The sequence below is a fragment of the Martes martes genome, assembly GCF_963455335.1.
Source record: "Martes martes genome assembly, chromosome: 18".
Lineage (NCBI taxonomy): Eukaryota > Metazoa > Chordata > Mammalia > Carnivora > Mustelidae > Martes > Martes martes.
In genome coordinates, this window is record NC_137906.1 from 14,043,212 (window position 1) to 14,057,110 (window position 13,899).

Sequence of the window (13,899 nt, forward strand, 5' to 3'; positions counted from 1 at the left end):
GAGAGAGAGAGAGCGCGCACAAGCAGGCAGAGTGGCAGGCAGAGGCAGAGAGAGAAGCAGGCTCCCCGCTGAGCAAGGAGCCCGATGTGGGACTCGATCCCAGGACCCTGGGATCATGACCCGAGCCGAGGGCAGCGGCTTAACTGACTGAGCCACCCAGGCGTCCCGATTACGAGTGATTTCTAGGAGCTAGTTATTTTCAGCTCTGTTGTGTCGTTTCCCCACGAGGGCCACTGGGGCAAGGAGGAATCAGCCTGCGGGTCTGAGCCTGCGGGTGTGGGAACGGCTTCCATCCCAGTGGCTCGTGGGCGGCATGTCCAGGCCAGGCCTTGTTCTGGACTGGGCTTCCGGTTGGGTCCGAACCCCACAGTTGAGCAGGTTGGTGCCAGAAGGATTGGGGCCAGGAGGGCACGCCGCTAGGGGGGCCTCTGAGGGGTTGTTGTGGTCATCGAGGTGCACCGAGGGTAAGGGGCAGGCGTCCTTACCCCCATCTTACTGGTGATAAGTGTTAAGCTCGGAGGCAGTCACCGGCCTGGCCACGTGATGAGGAAGTGAGATACCAGATATCAGCACATGGGCATCTGACGTCAGAACCCATCCTTCCAGCCCTTCAGTCTGGGGCCCAGCCGCCTCTCTCCTTGGCTGCGTCACCGTCGGGACTGGGTGGGCACGCAGTGTGTCTCTTTCATGAGAGTGTCTAGGTCCTGTCTGCAAACTTGACATTCACTCCCACAGAAAACCAGAGTCTTCCTCCACGTGTGCCCGCTCTTGCCCTGGTGAGTGGGCCATTACAGGACAGGTGGCTGATCTGACATGACCTGTTTCCCTTCCTAAACAGTTGTTTTTTTTTTTTTTTTTTAAAACATGGATGTCCTCATTCAGGAAGCCGATACTTGGGGCCATAGCTTCCTGAAAACCGAAGCTTCTCCGGAAGGGCTCTTCTTTGGGTGGCGGGGACCCATCAGGAGCGCGTGCTGTGTCTCTGCATTAAAAGGTGCCACTTGGAGTCTGACTTGAAATTTTTTTTTTTTTCTGACTTTTAGCTTCTCCTGTGGTCAGAGTTCAGATTCTTCGGCAGCACATGACCATTTGGTAATCATTACTGAGCGTACGTTCTGTCGTGGGATATTCTCTTACTTTAACCATCAGGAAAAGAACAAACCTAGTACGTGCTTGATAGCGAAAACTCCCTCTTACTTACAAATTTTGTTTTATTTTATTTTATTTATTTATTTTTTACTTACAAATTTTAGTGAAGATTTCTTGGTGCTTCCCAAATTATCTTTCCCTCATTACTTCTATCTTTCCTCCGTTCTTCCGACAGTGCCGTGTTTTGCATCAAATAGGTGTTTTCTTGTGTACTGTTGAAATTCCTTTGTTTTGGTCCCTGTATGATTTGTTATTTTCTTAGGGATTGCCCTGGGAGTCACAGTTTGCATCTTAACGTGTATCAGTCCAACTTGGATGGTACCAGTGTAATTTCAGGTGTGTGTGGAAACCTCACTGCTGTACAGCTCCCTTCCGCTCCACACTCCCTCACCGTCCTACAGATCGTATCCCTGTAAATGGTAGGCGGTCAAAGCGGATTTGTGGGCTTGCCCAACCAACGCAGCTATCTTCTAAGTCAAGCAGGAAAACAGTTATAAGTGAGGAGTAAGTTTCTGCTGCCTTTTATATTTACCTGTGTAGTTCTGGTTCTCGTTCTTTCTTCATGTGGATTTGCTTCTCGCAAGTAAGGGCTGCTGGTGCCAAGGTAAATTTGCCGTTTTTGCTCTTTTCGGACTGTCTTAATTTCTCCTCCGTTCTGGGAGAATAGTTTTCCTGGCTGTAGAATAGGGTTGACCATTCTGTCCTCTGGCACTTTGTGCCATCCCACTGCCTTGTGGCCTCTGTGGCTTCTGAGGAGTCAGCTACCCACTTGCTGATCTCCCAGTGCTTTTAGGTTTCTCTTTGTCTCTGGATGGTTTGAACAGTGCAGTTGTGATCTGTCTAGTTGTGAATCTTCCCGAATTTATCTTAGTTGGAGTTTTTTGGATTCTCGGATTTTTTTGGGGAGATTTTATTTATTTATTTGAGAGGGAGAGAGTGTGAGCATGTGCATGTGATAGGGGCGGGGAGGGATGGGGGAGGGAGAGGGAAGGAATCCCAAGGAGTCTCTGCACTGAGTGTGGAGCCTGACATGGGACTTGATCTTACGACTCCAAGATCATGACTTGAGCTGAAACCCTATAGTTGGATGCTTAACTGACTGAGCCACCCAGGTGCCTCGTGGCTCCTGGGATTTTAAAAATCAAATTTTGGAAAATTTTGGCGATTCCTTCAAATATTTGTTCTGAGCCTTTCTCCTTTGGGGCTCCTGATGATGGTGATGTTGGTGCGCTTGACAGGTCTCTGAGGGTCTGTCCATCTTCCTCATTCGCTCTCCTTTCCGTCCTCCGGACTAGATAATCTCTGTTGGCCTGTCTTCCCCTCTGCCCTGTCGGATCTGCGGTTGCATCCCTCTAGTGAATTTTTCATTTCACTTATTGAGCTTCTCCAATCCAGAATTTCTATCTGCCTCTCTTGCACAACTTTTTTAATCAGTATTTTCTGTTGCTGAGACATGGTTCTCCTACTTCCCCTTGGTTCTTTAGAGATGGTTCCCGTTAGTTCTTGGAACCTATTTCTAATAGCTGACCTGTTAGACCTATTAGACTCATTCTGTCGAATGAGTTCAATGCCTGGCCCTCCTCGAGGACAGTTTCTGCTGGAGGTTTTTTCCTTGTGTTTGGCCATCCTTTCTCATTTCTTTGCACGTCTTACAAACTTTCGTTGTTAACTGGACGGTTTAAGTAATATAATGTGGCAACTCTGGAAATCAGATTTTCCTCCCTCCCCAAGGTGTTGCTGCATATCATTGACTTTTTTTTAACGACCTCTCTGAACGAATTCCTGTAAAGTCTGTTGTGAGTGTCGTGTGGCTGCCGTGACAAAGCACAAACTAGGTGGCTTGAAGCAGCAAGCCCTGGAGGTAGGAAGTCTGAGATCCGGGTGTGGGCAGGGCTGCGTGCGCTCCCAGCCCACAGTGGAGAGTACTTCCTGCCCCTTCCAGCATCTGGCTGCTGTGGGCCACCCTCCACCTTCTTGATGTGTGGCCACGTGGCTGCAGTCTCTGCCTCTGCTGTCATGTGCCTACCCCTGTGTGTTGGGGGTCTCTGGGGCCTCATGTGGTCCTCCCTCGTCTTATGAGGACTCTAGTCACATTGGAGTGAGGGCCTGTCCTATTCCAGTGTGGCCTCATTTTTTTTTCTTTTATGAAAGATTTTATTTATTTTCTCGAGGGAGAGAATGCAAGCATGAGCAAGGGTAAGGGCAGAGGCAGGGGGAGAAGCAGGCTCCCCGCTGCGCAGGGATCCCAGTGTGGGGCTCGATCCCAGGAGCCTGAGATCATGACCCGATCAGAAGGCAGATGGTTACCCAACTGAGCCACCTGGGTGCCCCCAGCATGGCCTCGTTTTGACTTAAGTAATCCTCACATCGATACTGCACCCTGGCTTGCCACACATCTTCAGTTTCCTGTGTTCTGAAAACGCGAGTTCTGACCATTTTTGCTTCTCTCGAAGGAAGGATTTTCGGAGGTTCTTACTCTGCCACTTACTGGAGTCGCCCACCTTCTACACGTAAGGTGTTCCTAGTTCTCGTTTGTGTCCCATATGCTGCAGTCACACCGACTATACAACATAGTGGTGTTGGTGTGTTTACGGGCGGTACACCCTCGCCGGGAGCAACTCTGGAGCATCTTATCAACCCCCAAAGAAACCCCTTATTTTCCAGTCCTCACTTCCCAGTTCTCCCATTGCTGCTCCCCATCCCCAGGCGTGCGCCCATCCGCTTTGTTTCTGTACCTTGCACGGACTCACCCCGTACGTGGTCCTTGTGTCTGGCTTCTTCCGCCATCATGTTTTCAGGTCCGTCTGTCTTGTAGTGTGAATCTGTCCTGCATCCCTTCGTACAGCAGACTAGTAGTCCGTTTGGATAAGCCACCCACTTCGGTTTATTCCTGGACAGTTGGTGGCCAGTTGGGTTTCTCTGCTGTCTGGCTCCTGTGGACCTTTGTTTGCAGGTGTCTGTGTGGACATCCGTGTTCAGCTCTTGGGGGTGTTTCTGCCGGTGGGACTGTGGGCTCACATGGGGGCTCTGCCTCTCACGCTGTGCGGACATGCCGGGCTGCTCTGAAAGATGGCTTCCACCAGCACGTGTGAGGCTTTTCTGCATCCTGACCAGTGCTCACTAGTCCTTGTCTGTCTTTTCTTTTAGATGAGAGCTGTCACAGTGGGTGGTATCTTACCATGGCTGTGATTTGCATTTCCATGACGGTCTGGGATGTTGGAGCATCTTTTTATGTGCTTAGTGGCCACTGGTATACCTTGGGAGGAATGTCTATGCAAATCCTTGGCCCGTTTTTAAATTGGGTTGTGTGTCTGTCTTTTATTTTTACTGTGTCGTCAGAGTTCTTTATGTATTCCAGATATAAGTTTCCTTTCAGATACAGGTATTTGCATATCTCTTCTCTGATAAAAATGTTCTTCCCCTGGTACCTTTTGACTTCGTTTTTCCTGTCTGTCCACATATTCTGTGCTCTGATTACACAAAACTTTGTTTTTCCCAGACATGCTACTTTTCATTCCTGAAAATGCAGTGAATAGCGGCAGTCAGTCATTTGGCAAGCTTTCTTTGAGTTCCTTCTGCGTGCCAAGCCCCCCCCCCCCCCAAGCAGCAGGGATGTATCCCTTGGAGCTTGTGCTCGGGCGTGGTGTCTGGGCCCCCTTTCTCATGATCAGGGTGCTGTTAAAGTTAGGTCATAGTGGGATTCCCATTTGCCCTGGAGTTTGGATCCTCGCGGACTGTGCCCAGCCTTGGGGACCGTCCATAGCCATATATGGAATGCGTATTAGTGAGCTCAGTGAGCCTGCAGTGTTCGTTTCTCAAGTGGGCACTTGAGAAACACTTGTTGGCTCCTTGACTGAGAGGACATGTGGTCCCTGAAGAGAGTGGGTAAACAGTTTAAGGCCCGCAAAATATTTTTACACGGAAAGGGGCTGGGTTCTTAGGATGGGAGAACCTTCTGGAGCTGTGGTCTCCACATTTTGGTCATTAAGATATTGGGGACTCTTAATATATACACACATGTACACACACATGTGCACACGCATGACATACACACGCACAACCATGCTTGTATGCACAGACACACTTGCACATTCACACTTATACACGTACACACCCCATATACTCGTCTACTTAAATGCTCATGCACACACACGTACACAGCCGCGTACATACATACGCACATACCTCATACTTGTATACACTTGCACATACACTGTATACACGTACCACCCCCATATATACACACACTGATGAACACACATACACCCACGTACACACACACGCTCACATATGCACACAAATACTACACTCCTCTACGTGCTCACACACACATATGTGTGTATATGCACACAATACACATTTAGGAAGTTATGTGCATGGCTGTCCTACATCACGTGTGTTGTATTGCTGTCACAGGAGTGTCACGTTGTGGAAGGAGAGCTGGAAATAAACTAGAATTGCTTCTGTTTTCTCCTTGCGCCCGGCAGGCAGTTTTCACCCTGGGGTATGTGCCGGTACTCCAGGGGGAGCTTTCTGCTTTAGGGCACATAATACTGAGCTTGTGTGTGGAGTTTTTATGAGGCCCTTGGGGTTCTCAAGTAAGCATTAAGGCCGTAGTTTATTTTCTTTCTTTAATCTTTAAGGTCAATTAAAGGCAATTACATTTTCAATTCTAAAATGCTGAGTAATTTCACGGATGAAGATAATCTAGTCTTTAATTCTGTTTAGAATAGAAGCTATACTCTTACTTTGAAGTGTTGTTTTAAGAAGGAAATCATGAAAAATGATACAACCAAGTTGTGGAAAATTTGGAAAAAAGAGCAAAGAAATCTACATTTTGTTATGGTTACTTATAGCAGTGTTGGTTAGAGGAGGACCCCCTCCCCCTCTGTGGGGTACCTTAACTTTACTATGTTTTTTAACCCAAAAGAACTTTGTTTCTTAAGAACTCTCTGTACTAAAAACCAAACTGGCTTTTTAACATGACTTCCGTGTTTGTTAGCCTGTGATCGCTCTGCTCCGTCTCTGGCTGCTCTGTGAGGAGTGGGTGGCTCCTGCCTGTAAGGAAGCGGAGTGATTCTTCGACTTGTGAGATTGGGAATCTTAGCTCTAAGCAAGCATGGGTTTTTTTTTTTTTTTTTTTTTTTGCCTGCATGGAATTGGAATGATTCTTTTGGCACACGGAGTCATAGGTGTTCACTGTAGAAATGGTGGGACAGAGAAATTGTACGGCTTGCTCTCCAGGTTTTTTTTTGTTTTTTTTTTTTTTTTGCTCTCCAGTTTTAACCTCTTTCTGGGCTGTAGAGAAATGGCAGACTCTTTTCCATGAAACTTGTAAAGAGCTCACTTTTTTCCTGTCCAAGTTGAAAACAGTCTGAGTGGTCTTGGATCCATGGGTGTATTTGCTGACTCCTGGTCGGGTGGATGCCTCACGGTGGCAACTCTTAGGAGCACAAGCTCCATGGCCTGAATGAAGAGGGGTGATGTGGCCACGGTCCGGGTGCTGAGGGAGCGCACGGTGGTGGGAGGGCCGGCCGGGGGCAGCCTCCACTTTTCCGAGCAGCTGTTTTTATTGGCCATTTACCATCTCTTGTCCAGACTCGCTCACGCCCCAAGTCAGCCAGCGGAGGGACCCGCACCCCAGTCGGATGCAGATGCCACAGGGGAACCCGCTGCTGCTGTCCTGCACCCTGCAGGAGCTGCTGGCCAGGGACACGGTGCAGGTGGAGCTCATTCCTGGGAAGAAGGGCCTCTTCCTGAAGCATGTGGAATACGAGGTCTCCAGCCAGGTGAGGGGCAGGCGGTGTGTGTTGGCTGGGAGAGGAGACGGGGTGGGCGGTTGCATGGGGGGGAGATGGGCCGCGAGGGAGTCTGTGTGTTGGTCTTAGAGGGAAGAGCTGACACTGGGCATGGAGAGCCAAGCCTCCTGACAGATGTTTGCACAGCTGGGGTGTCCCCGTGTCTCCTTTTGGCTCAGCCACACCCCCAGCTCGCTCAGCCTGCCCTCCCTGGCCCTGTGTCTGGGAAGCTGCTCGGAGGAGTGCCTCTGGTGCTCGGGGCACAGGCCGGCCTGACTCCATCCTTGAGGGTAGAGTGTGGGCTCCGGGTCATGTCTGGAGGGCGGGGTTGCCGTGCATCTTATCCCCACTGGGGACGCTGCCTGCGCTCTTAGGGGCCCCGGATACCGGAGTCAGGGAGGTGCTGGGCACCTGGCCGCACGTCTGTGCGGTGACGGGATGGCATTGTGGTGCTAACTTACTTTCTTTCTCTCTTTCTCTCTCTCTCTCTTTCTTTCTTTCTTTTAAAGATTTTATTTATTTATTTACCAGATAGTGAGAGAGAGCAGGAGTGAACGGCAGGCAGAGAGAGAAGCGGGTTCCTTGCTGAGCAGGGAGCCCGACGCAGGACTCAATCCCAGAACCCTGGGATCATGACCTGAGCTGAAGGCAGACGCTCAACCGACTGAGCCCCCCAGGCTTCCCTCCGTTCTCTTTCTATATCCTGGTGCTGTTAGATCAGATACTGGGGTAGTTTTTGTTCAGAAACCGAGGATTAAGTCATTGATGAGCTGACAGCATCGTTGGACTTGTGGAGTCCCACTGTGTTAGCGGGGAACGCACCAGGACAGGTGGAGTGGGGCTGTGCTGGCGTGACAGCGTTGGGCCACTGTGGGGCTTCGGTTGGAAGGGTCCGTGTCATCCCGGGGAGGAAACACGTTTTCCGAACCGAACGGCCGTGTGTGTGTGTGTGCTGTGGGAGTCTGCAGTCACAGGGTTTGTGTGTCAAGGTGTTTTCAAGCTACAGAGACTGAAGTCTGTGTATCAGCTTCGTTCTAGGGTGCGTGTGGGTGCCGCTCCCCTGGGCATGGGCACGTCTTCTCCCTCCGGGCCTTGTTGTTGCAGTGCGGTGGCTCTGGGTGTCGGGGGCTACCCTCCCCTGTGTGGCGCCAGCAGCTGGCCCTTTCCTGTGTCGTTCAGGTGCCTGTTCTTTCAGGAAGTCTGTGGTTCCATGATGCACATTTTCTCAAGGAGGCAGCTCTGTGCAGGCCACCTCCTGAGACATGCTGTTCTGGCAGTGGCAGGGCCACGCTTTCTGTCCTGAGCCCCGCTCCTCCATGGGCTGCCCCATGATCCGTGTCCCACAGACAGGGCATCTGTCACAGTTGGCCCCACACGGACATGTCATCGTCACCCAGAGACCACAATTGGTGCTATGGTCCCTCTGGGTGGGTGTGCATTCTGTGGGTCTGGACGCTGATGACCGGTGTTACCTGATGGTGTCCCCCAGTGTTCACGGCCCTGAAAGTCCTTGTGTCCCACCGTCCATCCCTCTGCCCTGAAGCCCCGGTGGCTGGCCCTCCCCTCCTGTGTGCACAGCTCTGATTCCCTAGAGCACCCAGCCCTCGGGATCAGACAGGCGTCTGTTGCTGAGCCGCGTCACTTACAAGCAAGACAGGCTGCAGAGCGCGGCTCATGCGTGTGTGTCATGTGGGCTCTGACTTAGAGCCGGGGTGGGCTCCTCTGCTGCGCGGGGGCTGGCTGTCACGGAGCCCGTGGGTCTGTCCGGGACGGGACATCTGCGTGTCCGGCCTTCCTGGGCAGTGTCTGGTCTGCTGTGACAGCCAGCGCTCTCCCAGGAGGCTGTTGTGCCTGTCACGCCTGCGCCGTGTGACCCTGTACGGGAGGGTGCCCCCAGGACGAAGTGAAGAAGGCGTCGTTTGCATGTGCTGCCTTGTGGGGGGGGGCAGCTGTGCTGGGGCAGACCCCTGTGAGAAGTGCGCGGTCCTCAGGAGAGCCCGGTCATGGGTGGGTGGGCAGAGTGATCACTCCGGGCAGTGTTGGCAGCTGTGTAAGCACTGCTGGGGGGACGGGGCTTGTCCTTGGTAGAGTCTGGTGAGATTGGGGATGGGGGGTATCGAGCCACAGTGCTCCCGTGGCTCTGGTTGGTGGCGGGGGCGCACGGGGGCGGTTTCTGGTGTCCAGTCCAAGCACAGAGCCCTGGTCTTGCAGCGCTTCAAGTCCTCCGTGTACAGACGGTACAACGACTTCGTGGTTTTCCATGAGATGCTGCTGCAGAAGTTCCCCTACCGCATGGTGCCGGCCCTGCCGCCCAAGAGAGTGCTGGGAGGTAAGGCCGGGGTGCCAGGAAGGCCGGTGTGCCGGAGGCCAGGGTGCCGGGAAGGCAGGGGTGCCACAGGTCGGGGCGCCGGAGGCCAGGGTGCTAGGAAGGCCGGTGCAGGCCAGTGGGCAGGTGTAGCCAAGCCCATTTTGCCAGTTGGTGGTCTGCATGGTGCGGAGCACTGCGGGTGCGGACTGCAGGGCCCCTGCTACTCCTGGCGGCTTTCCCTACTGGGTGTGTTTGGTGGGGGCTGGGACGGGGCAGCTGCCCAGCCCGTTGCTGAGCCTGTGCTCTCTGCCTGCAGCCGACCGGGAGTTCATCGAGGCCCGGCGGAGGGCGCTGAGGCGCTTCATCAACCTGGTGGCCCGGCACCCTCCGTTCTCCGAGGACGTGGCCCTCAGGCTGTTCCTGTCCTTCAGCGGTCCCGTGAGTACTTCGCTGTCCCGGGTGCGGCCTGAGCTTCCCGACACTCAGTTTGCTTGTCTTACTGTCCTCGCGTGGGTGCCCTGACGGAGTCCGGCACACGTGACGGCCCCGAGTGAGATTTCCTTTCTTCCCGGATAACGGGAAGGTGGGGTCAGGAGGCATCCTTGGCTTTGGCCTGGCAGGATTTGGAGACTCGGAGCGCTGTCGCTGTGGGCGCTGAGGCTCGTTCACTGAAGGCTTTGCTTGAGAGGGTTTCGGAAGTGCTGGAGACCCCAGGTTGCAATGAGTCTCAGTGTCCCAGAAAGCAAATAAGGCCACTTTGATGACGTGCCATTGGAAGACTGAGCTGAGTCCTTTTCACAGAGCTGCAGGATAGACCACGTCCTGGGAGACCGTCTCCACGTGGATGTTAATTTCTGTTAGAAACCAAGCAGCCGTGTCTGTCAGCTGTTGTGCAGCGTTCGCTAGCCTTGGGAAGCAAGGCAGAGCCCTTCCTTCCAGTTGGGGAGGAAGTCCCTGCCCTGTCCCAAGAGCAGCCTGCTCGCTGGCTGGGGTTGGAGTAGGGGTGGTGGAGGGGCTCCAGCAAGGTTGCTGTACCGGGGGCATAAGCAGGATCATCTTCTGTCCGAGAGAACCCCTTCTTGCACCTTCTTGCATACTTTACCAGTATGGAAAGCCGCCAGGAGCAGCCCAGGGCCCTGCTGTCCGCAACCCCTTCTGGGAGGGGCTCAGTTCCACCCTCTCCCACTGGGGAAAGATGCTGGACACAGTTGAGGAGCCGCAGAGGCAGACACACCCTGTGAGACAGAGGGGCCTGGGACCTCCTCGAGAAGGCTTTCCTGCTGCTTGTCTAGGGGTACCTGTCACCACCGCCCCTTTTCTGGGACATGAAGCAGACATTCCGTGAATGCTTTCTGTGACCGTCTGCTCTTGAGCTGAGTGTGGGCCTTGGAACCCCGGGCAGACCGGTTCCTTTCACGCGGGAATCTTTACTGCCAGAGAGGAATGTGGGAGGACATGGGAGCCACATGCACTGGGCACAGAGCCAGGCGGCATCCCTGTGCTGGGGGTGTGAGGCCCCTCTGACCTCTTCCCTCACACAGATGCGGTGTTCCTAAGAGCTCCCTGACTTCATTTCCTCTGGTAAAATGAGAGATTAGGACAGATGATCCTCCAGGCTTCTCTGAAATTCTAAAATTCCCTGACCCGTAAAAAGCTGCAGATGAGGCTCTCTGCCTGTATTTCCCGTGGCTCTTTGTGCATCCTGGTCTTGGCCGTGGCTTTGCTGAGGAGGCCTGTGTGTTGCCCATCAGCCCTCCCGGGGCTCTGTGGGCCTGTGTCCTGTGGGTCTGTCCGAACGAAGGAGACCTCAGCTCTCGTCTCTGTGCCCCATGTGGCGGGACCTACCAGGACCTGATGCTGTGGCACGGGGGTCATCCCTGCTCTGCAGATGGGAGTTCCTGTGTTTCTGGAGAGAGAGCTGCCCTCTGGAGCCAGAGGTTTCATGGTGCTGGTGTGGTTACGCCAGGCTTTCCTGTCTGTGGAAGGCCACCTAAAGGTTAAGGTCAATGGGAAAAAATCCGGGAAGATAGTGACGAGATCTTCTGGGGATGCCTGTGTAACAGCCCTCTTGCAGAGGGCCTGCGTCCTGCCTCCTGCTGGCCTCCTTGGTCTCAAACCATTCTGCAGCTGGTAGATGCGGGCTGTTTCTGTTTTCCTTTGCAGGACGTGCAGAACAAGTTAAAGGAATCAGCTCAGTGTGTTGGAGATGAATTCATGAACTGTAAGCTGGCTCCCCGGGCCAAGGTACTTCTCTCGTCGTGACGCGCGCCCTCCAGTCCTGGCAGTGACCACTTGACCCGGTCATGCTCTCTTGCTTCCACCGCGTGCCAGGGATGGCGCTGAGGCCCGCCGCCGGGTTTTCTCATCGACTCTCCTTTCACCTGCTCCAACGCACGGCACGTGACATGCCCATTTCATGGATGGGGAGATGGGCCCCGAGAGGCTGCCAGGATCCCAGACCCGCCGAGCAGCCGACCCGGAGGGGCTGAATGCGGTCTGGCCTGAGAACCCCCAGCTCTCCTGCCACTTCTGAGGTTTTTTTGTGATCCAGGTGGACTCCTGCCGGGTCACCAGGCTCTCGGATTTCAGGGGGCGTGGGATTGTTGCGTTGGTTTATTGTAAAATTTGGCAAATCTGTTTTGTCTCTAAAAAGAATTAAGGTGTCCGCTGGGTAGCTTTTTCCTTTTCCTTCTTAAACTGCTTCTCCATGCAGAAATATGGACTCTTATCTTTGTTTCATTTCCTAAGGTTTCTGTCTTCTAAGCACTATGTAGCTGATGTTAGTTAACGCTAACGGGTAGTAAACAGTAAAGCTGCTAAAAAGCACCCCTTGAGGGAAAAGTGCGGCCCCCAGAGTCAGGATTCACCTGCGTCACTTCGAGCTTGAAGGTTATCGTTGGCGCACACTCTGGCAGGACCTCCGGTTGGATCCGCTTTCGGTGGATGCTAGTATTGCCATCTCTTGGGGTCACTCAGCTTGGTGTTTGTGGTGTATGCATGATGATGCTTTCTGTTTCTTTTTTGGACAATGAGGGAGGCCCCAGAGAGCCCCCCACATGGCCTGGTGTCTGGGCTGACGAGCTGCTTGTGGAGGGCTTCGTCCCCGTCCTGAAGGGCGTCGTCTCCGGAAGGCCCCTCACAGCCTGTAATCCACAGCCTTGCTGTCCTCCCTGCCAGGACTTCCTCCCGGCCGACATCCAGACTCAGTTTGCCGTCAGCCGGGAACTCATTCGGAACATCTACAACAGCTTCCACAAGCTTCGCGATCGGGCCGAGCGGATCGCGTCCAGGGCCATCGACAATGCTGCTGACCTTCTCATATTCGGGAAGGAGCTGAGGCAGGTGCCCCGCCCAGTTCTGCAGGGCAGTCGGGGGAGGGATCTGCAGCCCATAGGGCAGAAAGCGTTTTACCATAGCCACACCGGTTCTGACCTGTTTCACTTTTAGAAGGTGAAGGAGAGGTTTGGGGAAATGGGTCATGGAATTTAGCAAAAAAAAAAATGGGGGAATTTAGGCAGGGAAGTGTGGATCCCTGAACACACAAGCCTGTGCTACGTAGGTGACACGGTGTTTTCCTTGCTGTCAGGACTAGACTGGAAAAGGACACCAGACTGTTCCTGCTCCTCTGGGTGAAGGGGTGGTGGGACAGGCAGCCAGGACTGTGCCCTCCTCCTCAGTCTACACACCTCTGCCTCCCAAACCCTCGTGTGTACACCTGTCCCCAGGGCGGGGGGTGGGGGAGGCCTTGCTGACCAGGACTGGTTCAGGAGACCTGGGGGGGGTGGCTGAGGTCCTGCCTTTCTGGCAGATGCTCAGGTGGCCCTGGGGACCCCTTTTCATGGAGCAGAGGGTGCCCTGGGATGACACGTCAGGCTGGATGGCCAGCTTGGCTCCCAGTCCTTGAGTGTCTTGTCTCCTCTGTTTCTTGTTCCCTTAGCGCTTTGGGGTCTGACACGACCCCACTGCCCTCCTGGGCCTCTCTGAACAGCAGCACGTGGGGGTCCCTTAAACAGGCGCTGAAAGGCCTGTCCGTGGAATTTGCCCTGCTTGCTGACAAAGCTGCCCAGCAGGTGAGTGAACTTGTTCTCCTCGGTGCCTGTTCCAATAGCCCATGCCTTGGGAATGGACGCGGGCATGGTTTCCTATGTGGACTTCGGAGTCCTGAGTCCGGAGCAAGTGGGTGCTCGTCACCCACGTCACCACCTGGTCTGAGGGCCTCCCCGTGAGCCCTTGACACTCTAACAGGGTTGCCCGTGACAAAGACAGACTGGGTTCTGGCCCTTTGAGAGTTGACTTTGCTGAGATGAGAAGCTTTAAGCTGTCCTTGAAAACATAATCTTGGACTTCCCTGGACGCTTCTGGGTGGACCAGGTAGTTCCCAGTTGGCTGTCCTAGTCAGCAAGTACTTGGTTCCTCGATAACTTACCAGGACAGTTAGTAAGCTCCAGCAGCCCAAGAGAGCACACCTGCGTTCCCCCTAGAGACCCAGTTGGCCTCTGGAAATGCTTCCACCACACGAGCAGGGGCTGTGTGGTCCTTGGGGATCGATGCCAAGGTCCGGAGGTTACTGACAGATGGAGAGGCTCATCTGTGTGCGTTTATGCTGTAAAACTGCTATATGACTCTGAGGGTGAGCGTTGGCAG

At 53.7% G+C, this 13,899-nt stretch overlaps 1 protein-coding gene across 2 annotated transcripts in view; it reads left to right on the forward strand.

The window, feature by feature from the left end:
* Window positions 1-13,899, forward strand: part of SNX8 (sorting nexin 8) — a gene marked incomplete at its 5' end in the record, with an annotated part of 37,362 nt that overhangs the window by 17,840 nt on the left and 5,623 nt on the right. For both annotated transcript variants that reach the window (XM_080829712.1, XM_080829713.1), the window contains 6 exons: window positions 6,748-6,938; window positions 9,159-9,276; window positions 9,572-9,693; window positions 11,419-11,499; window positions 12,433-12,593; window positions 13,193-13,325. In XM_080829712.1, the coding sequence (XP_080685838.1) occupies window positions 6,748-6,938; window positions 9,159-9,276; window positions 9,572-9,693; window positions 11,419-11,499; window positions 12,433-12,593; window positions 13,193-13,325 (806 nt within the window). The remainder of the gene's footprint in view (window positions 1-6,747; window positions 6,939-9,158; window positions 9,277-9,571; window positions 9,694-11,418; window positions 11,500-12,432; window positions 12,594-13,192; window positions 13,326-13,899) is intronic.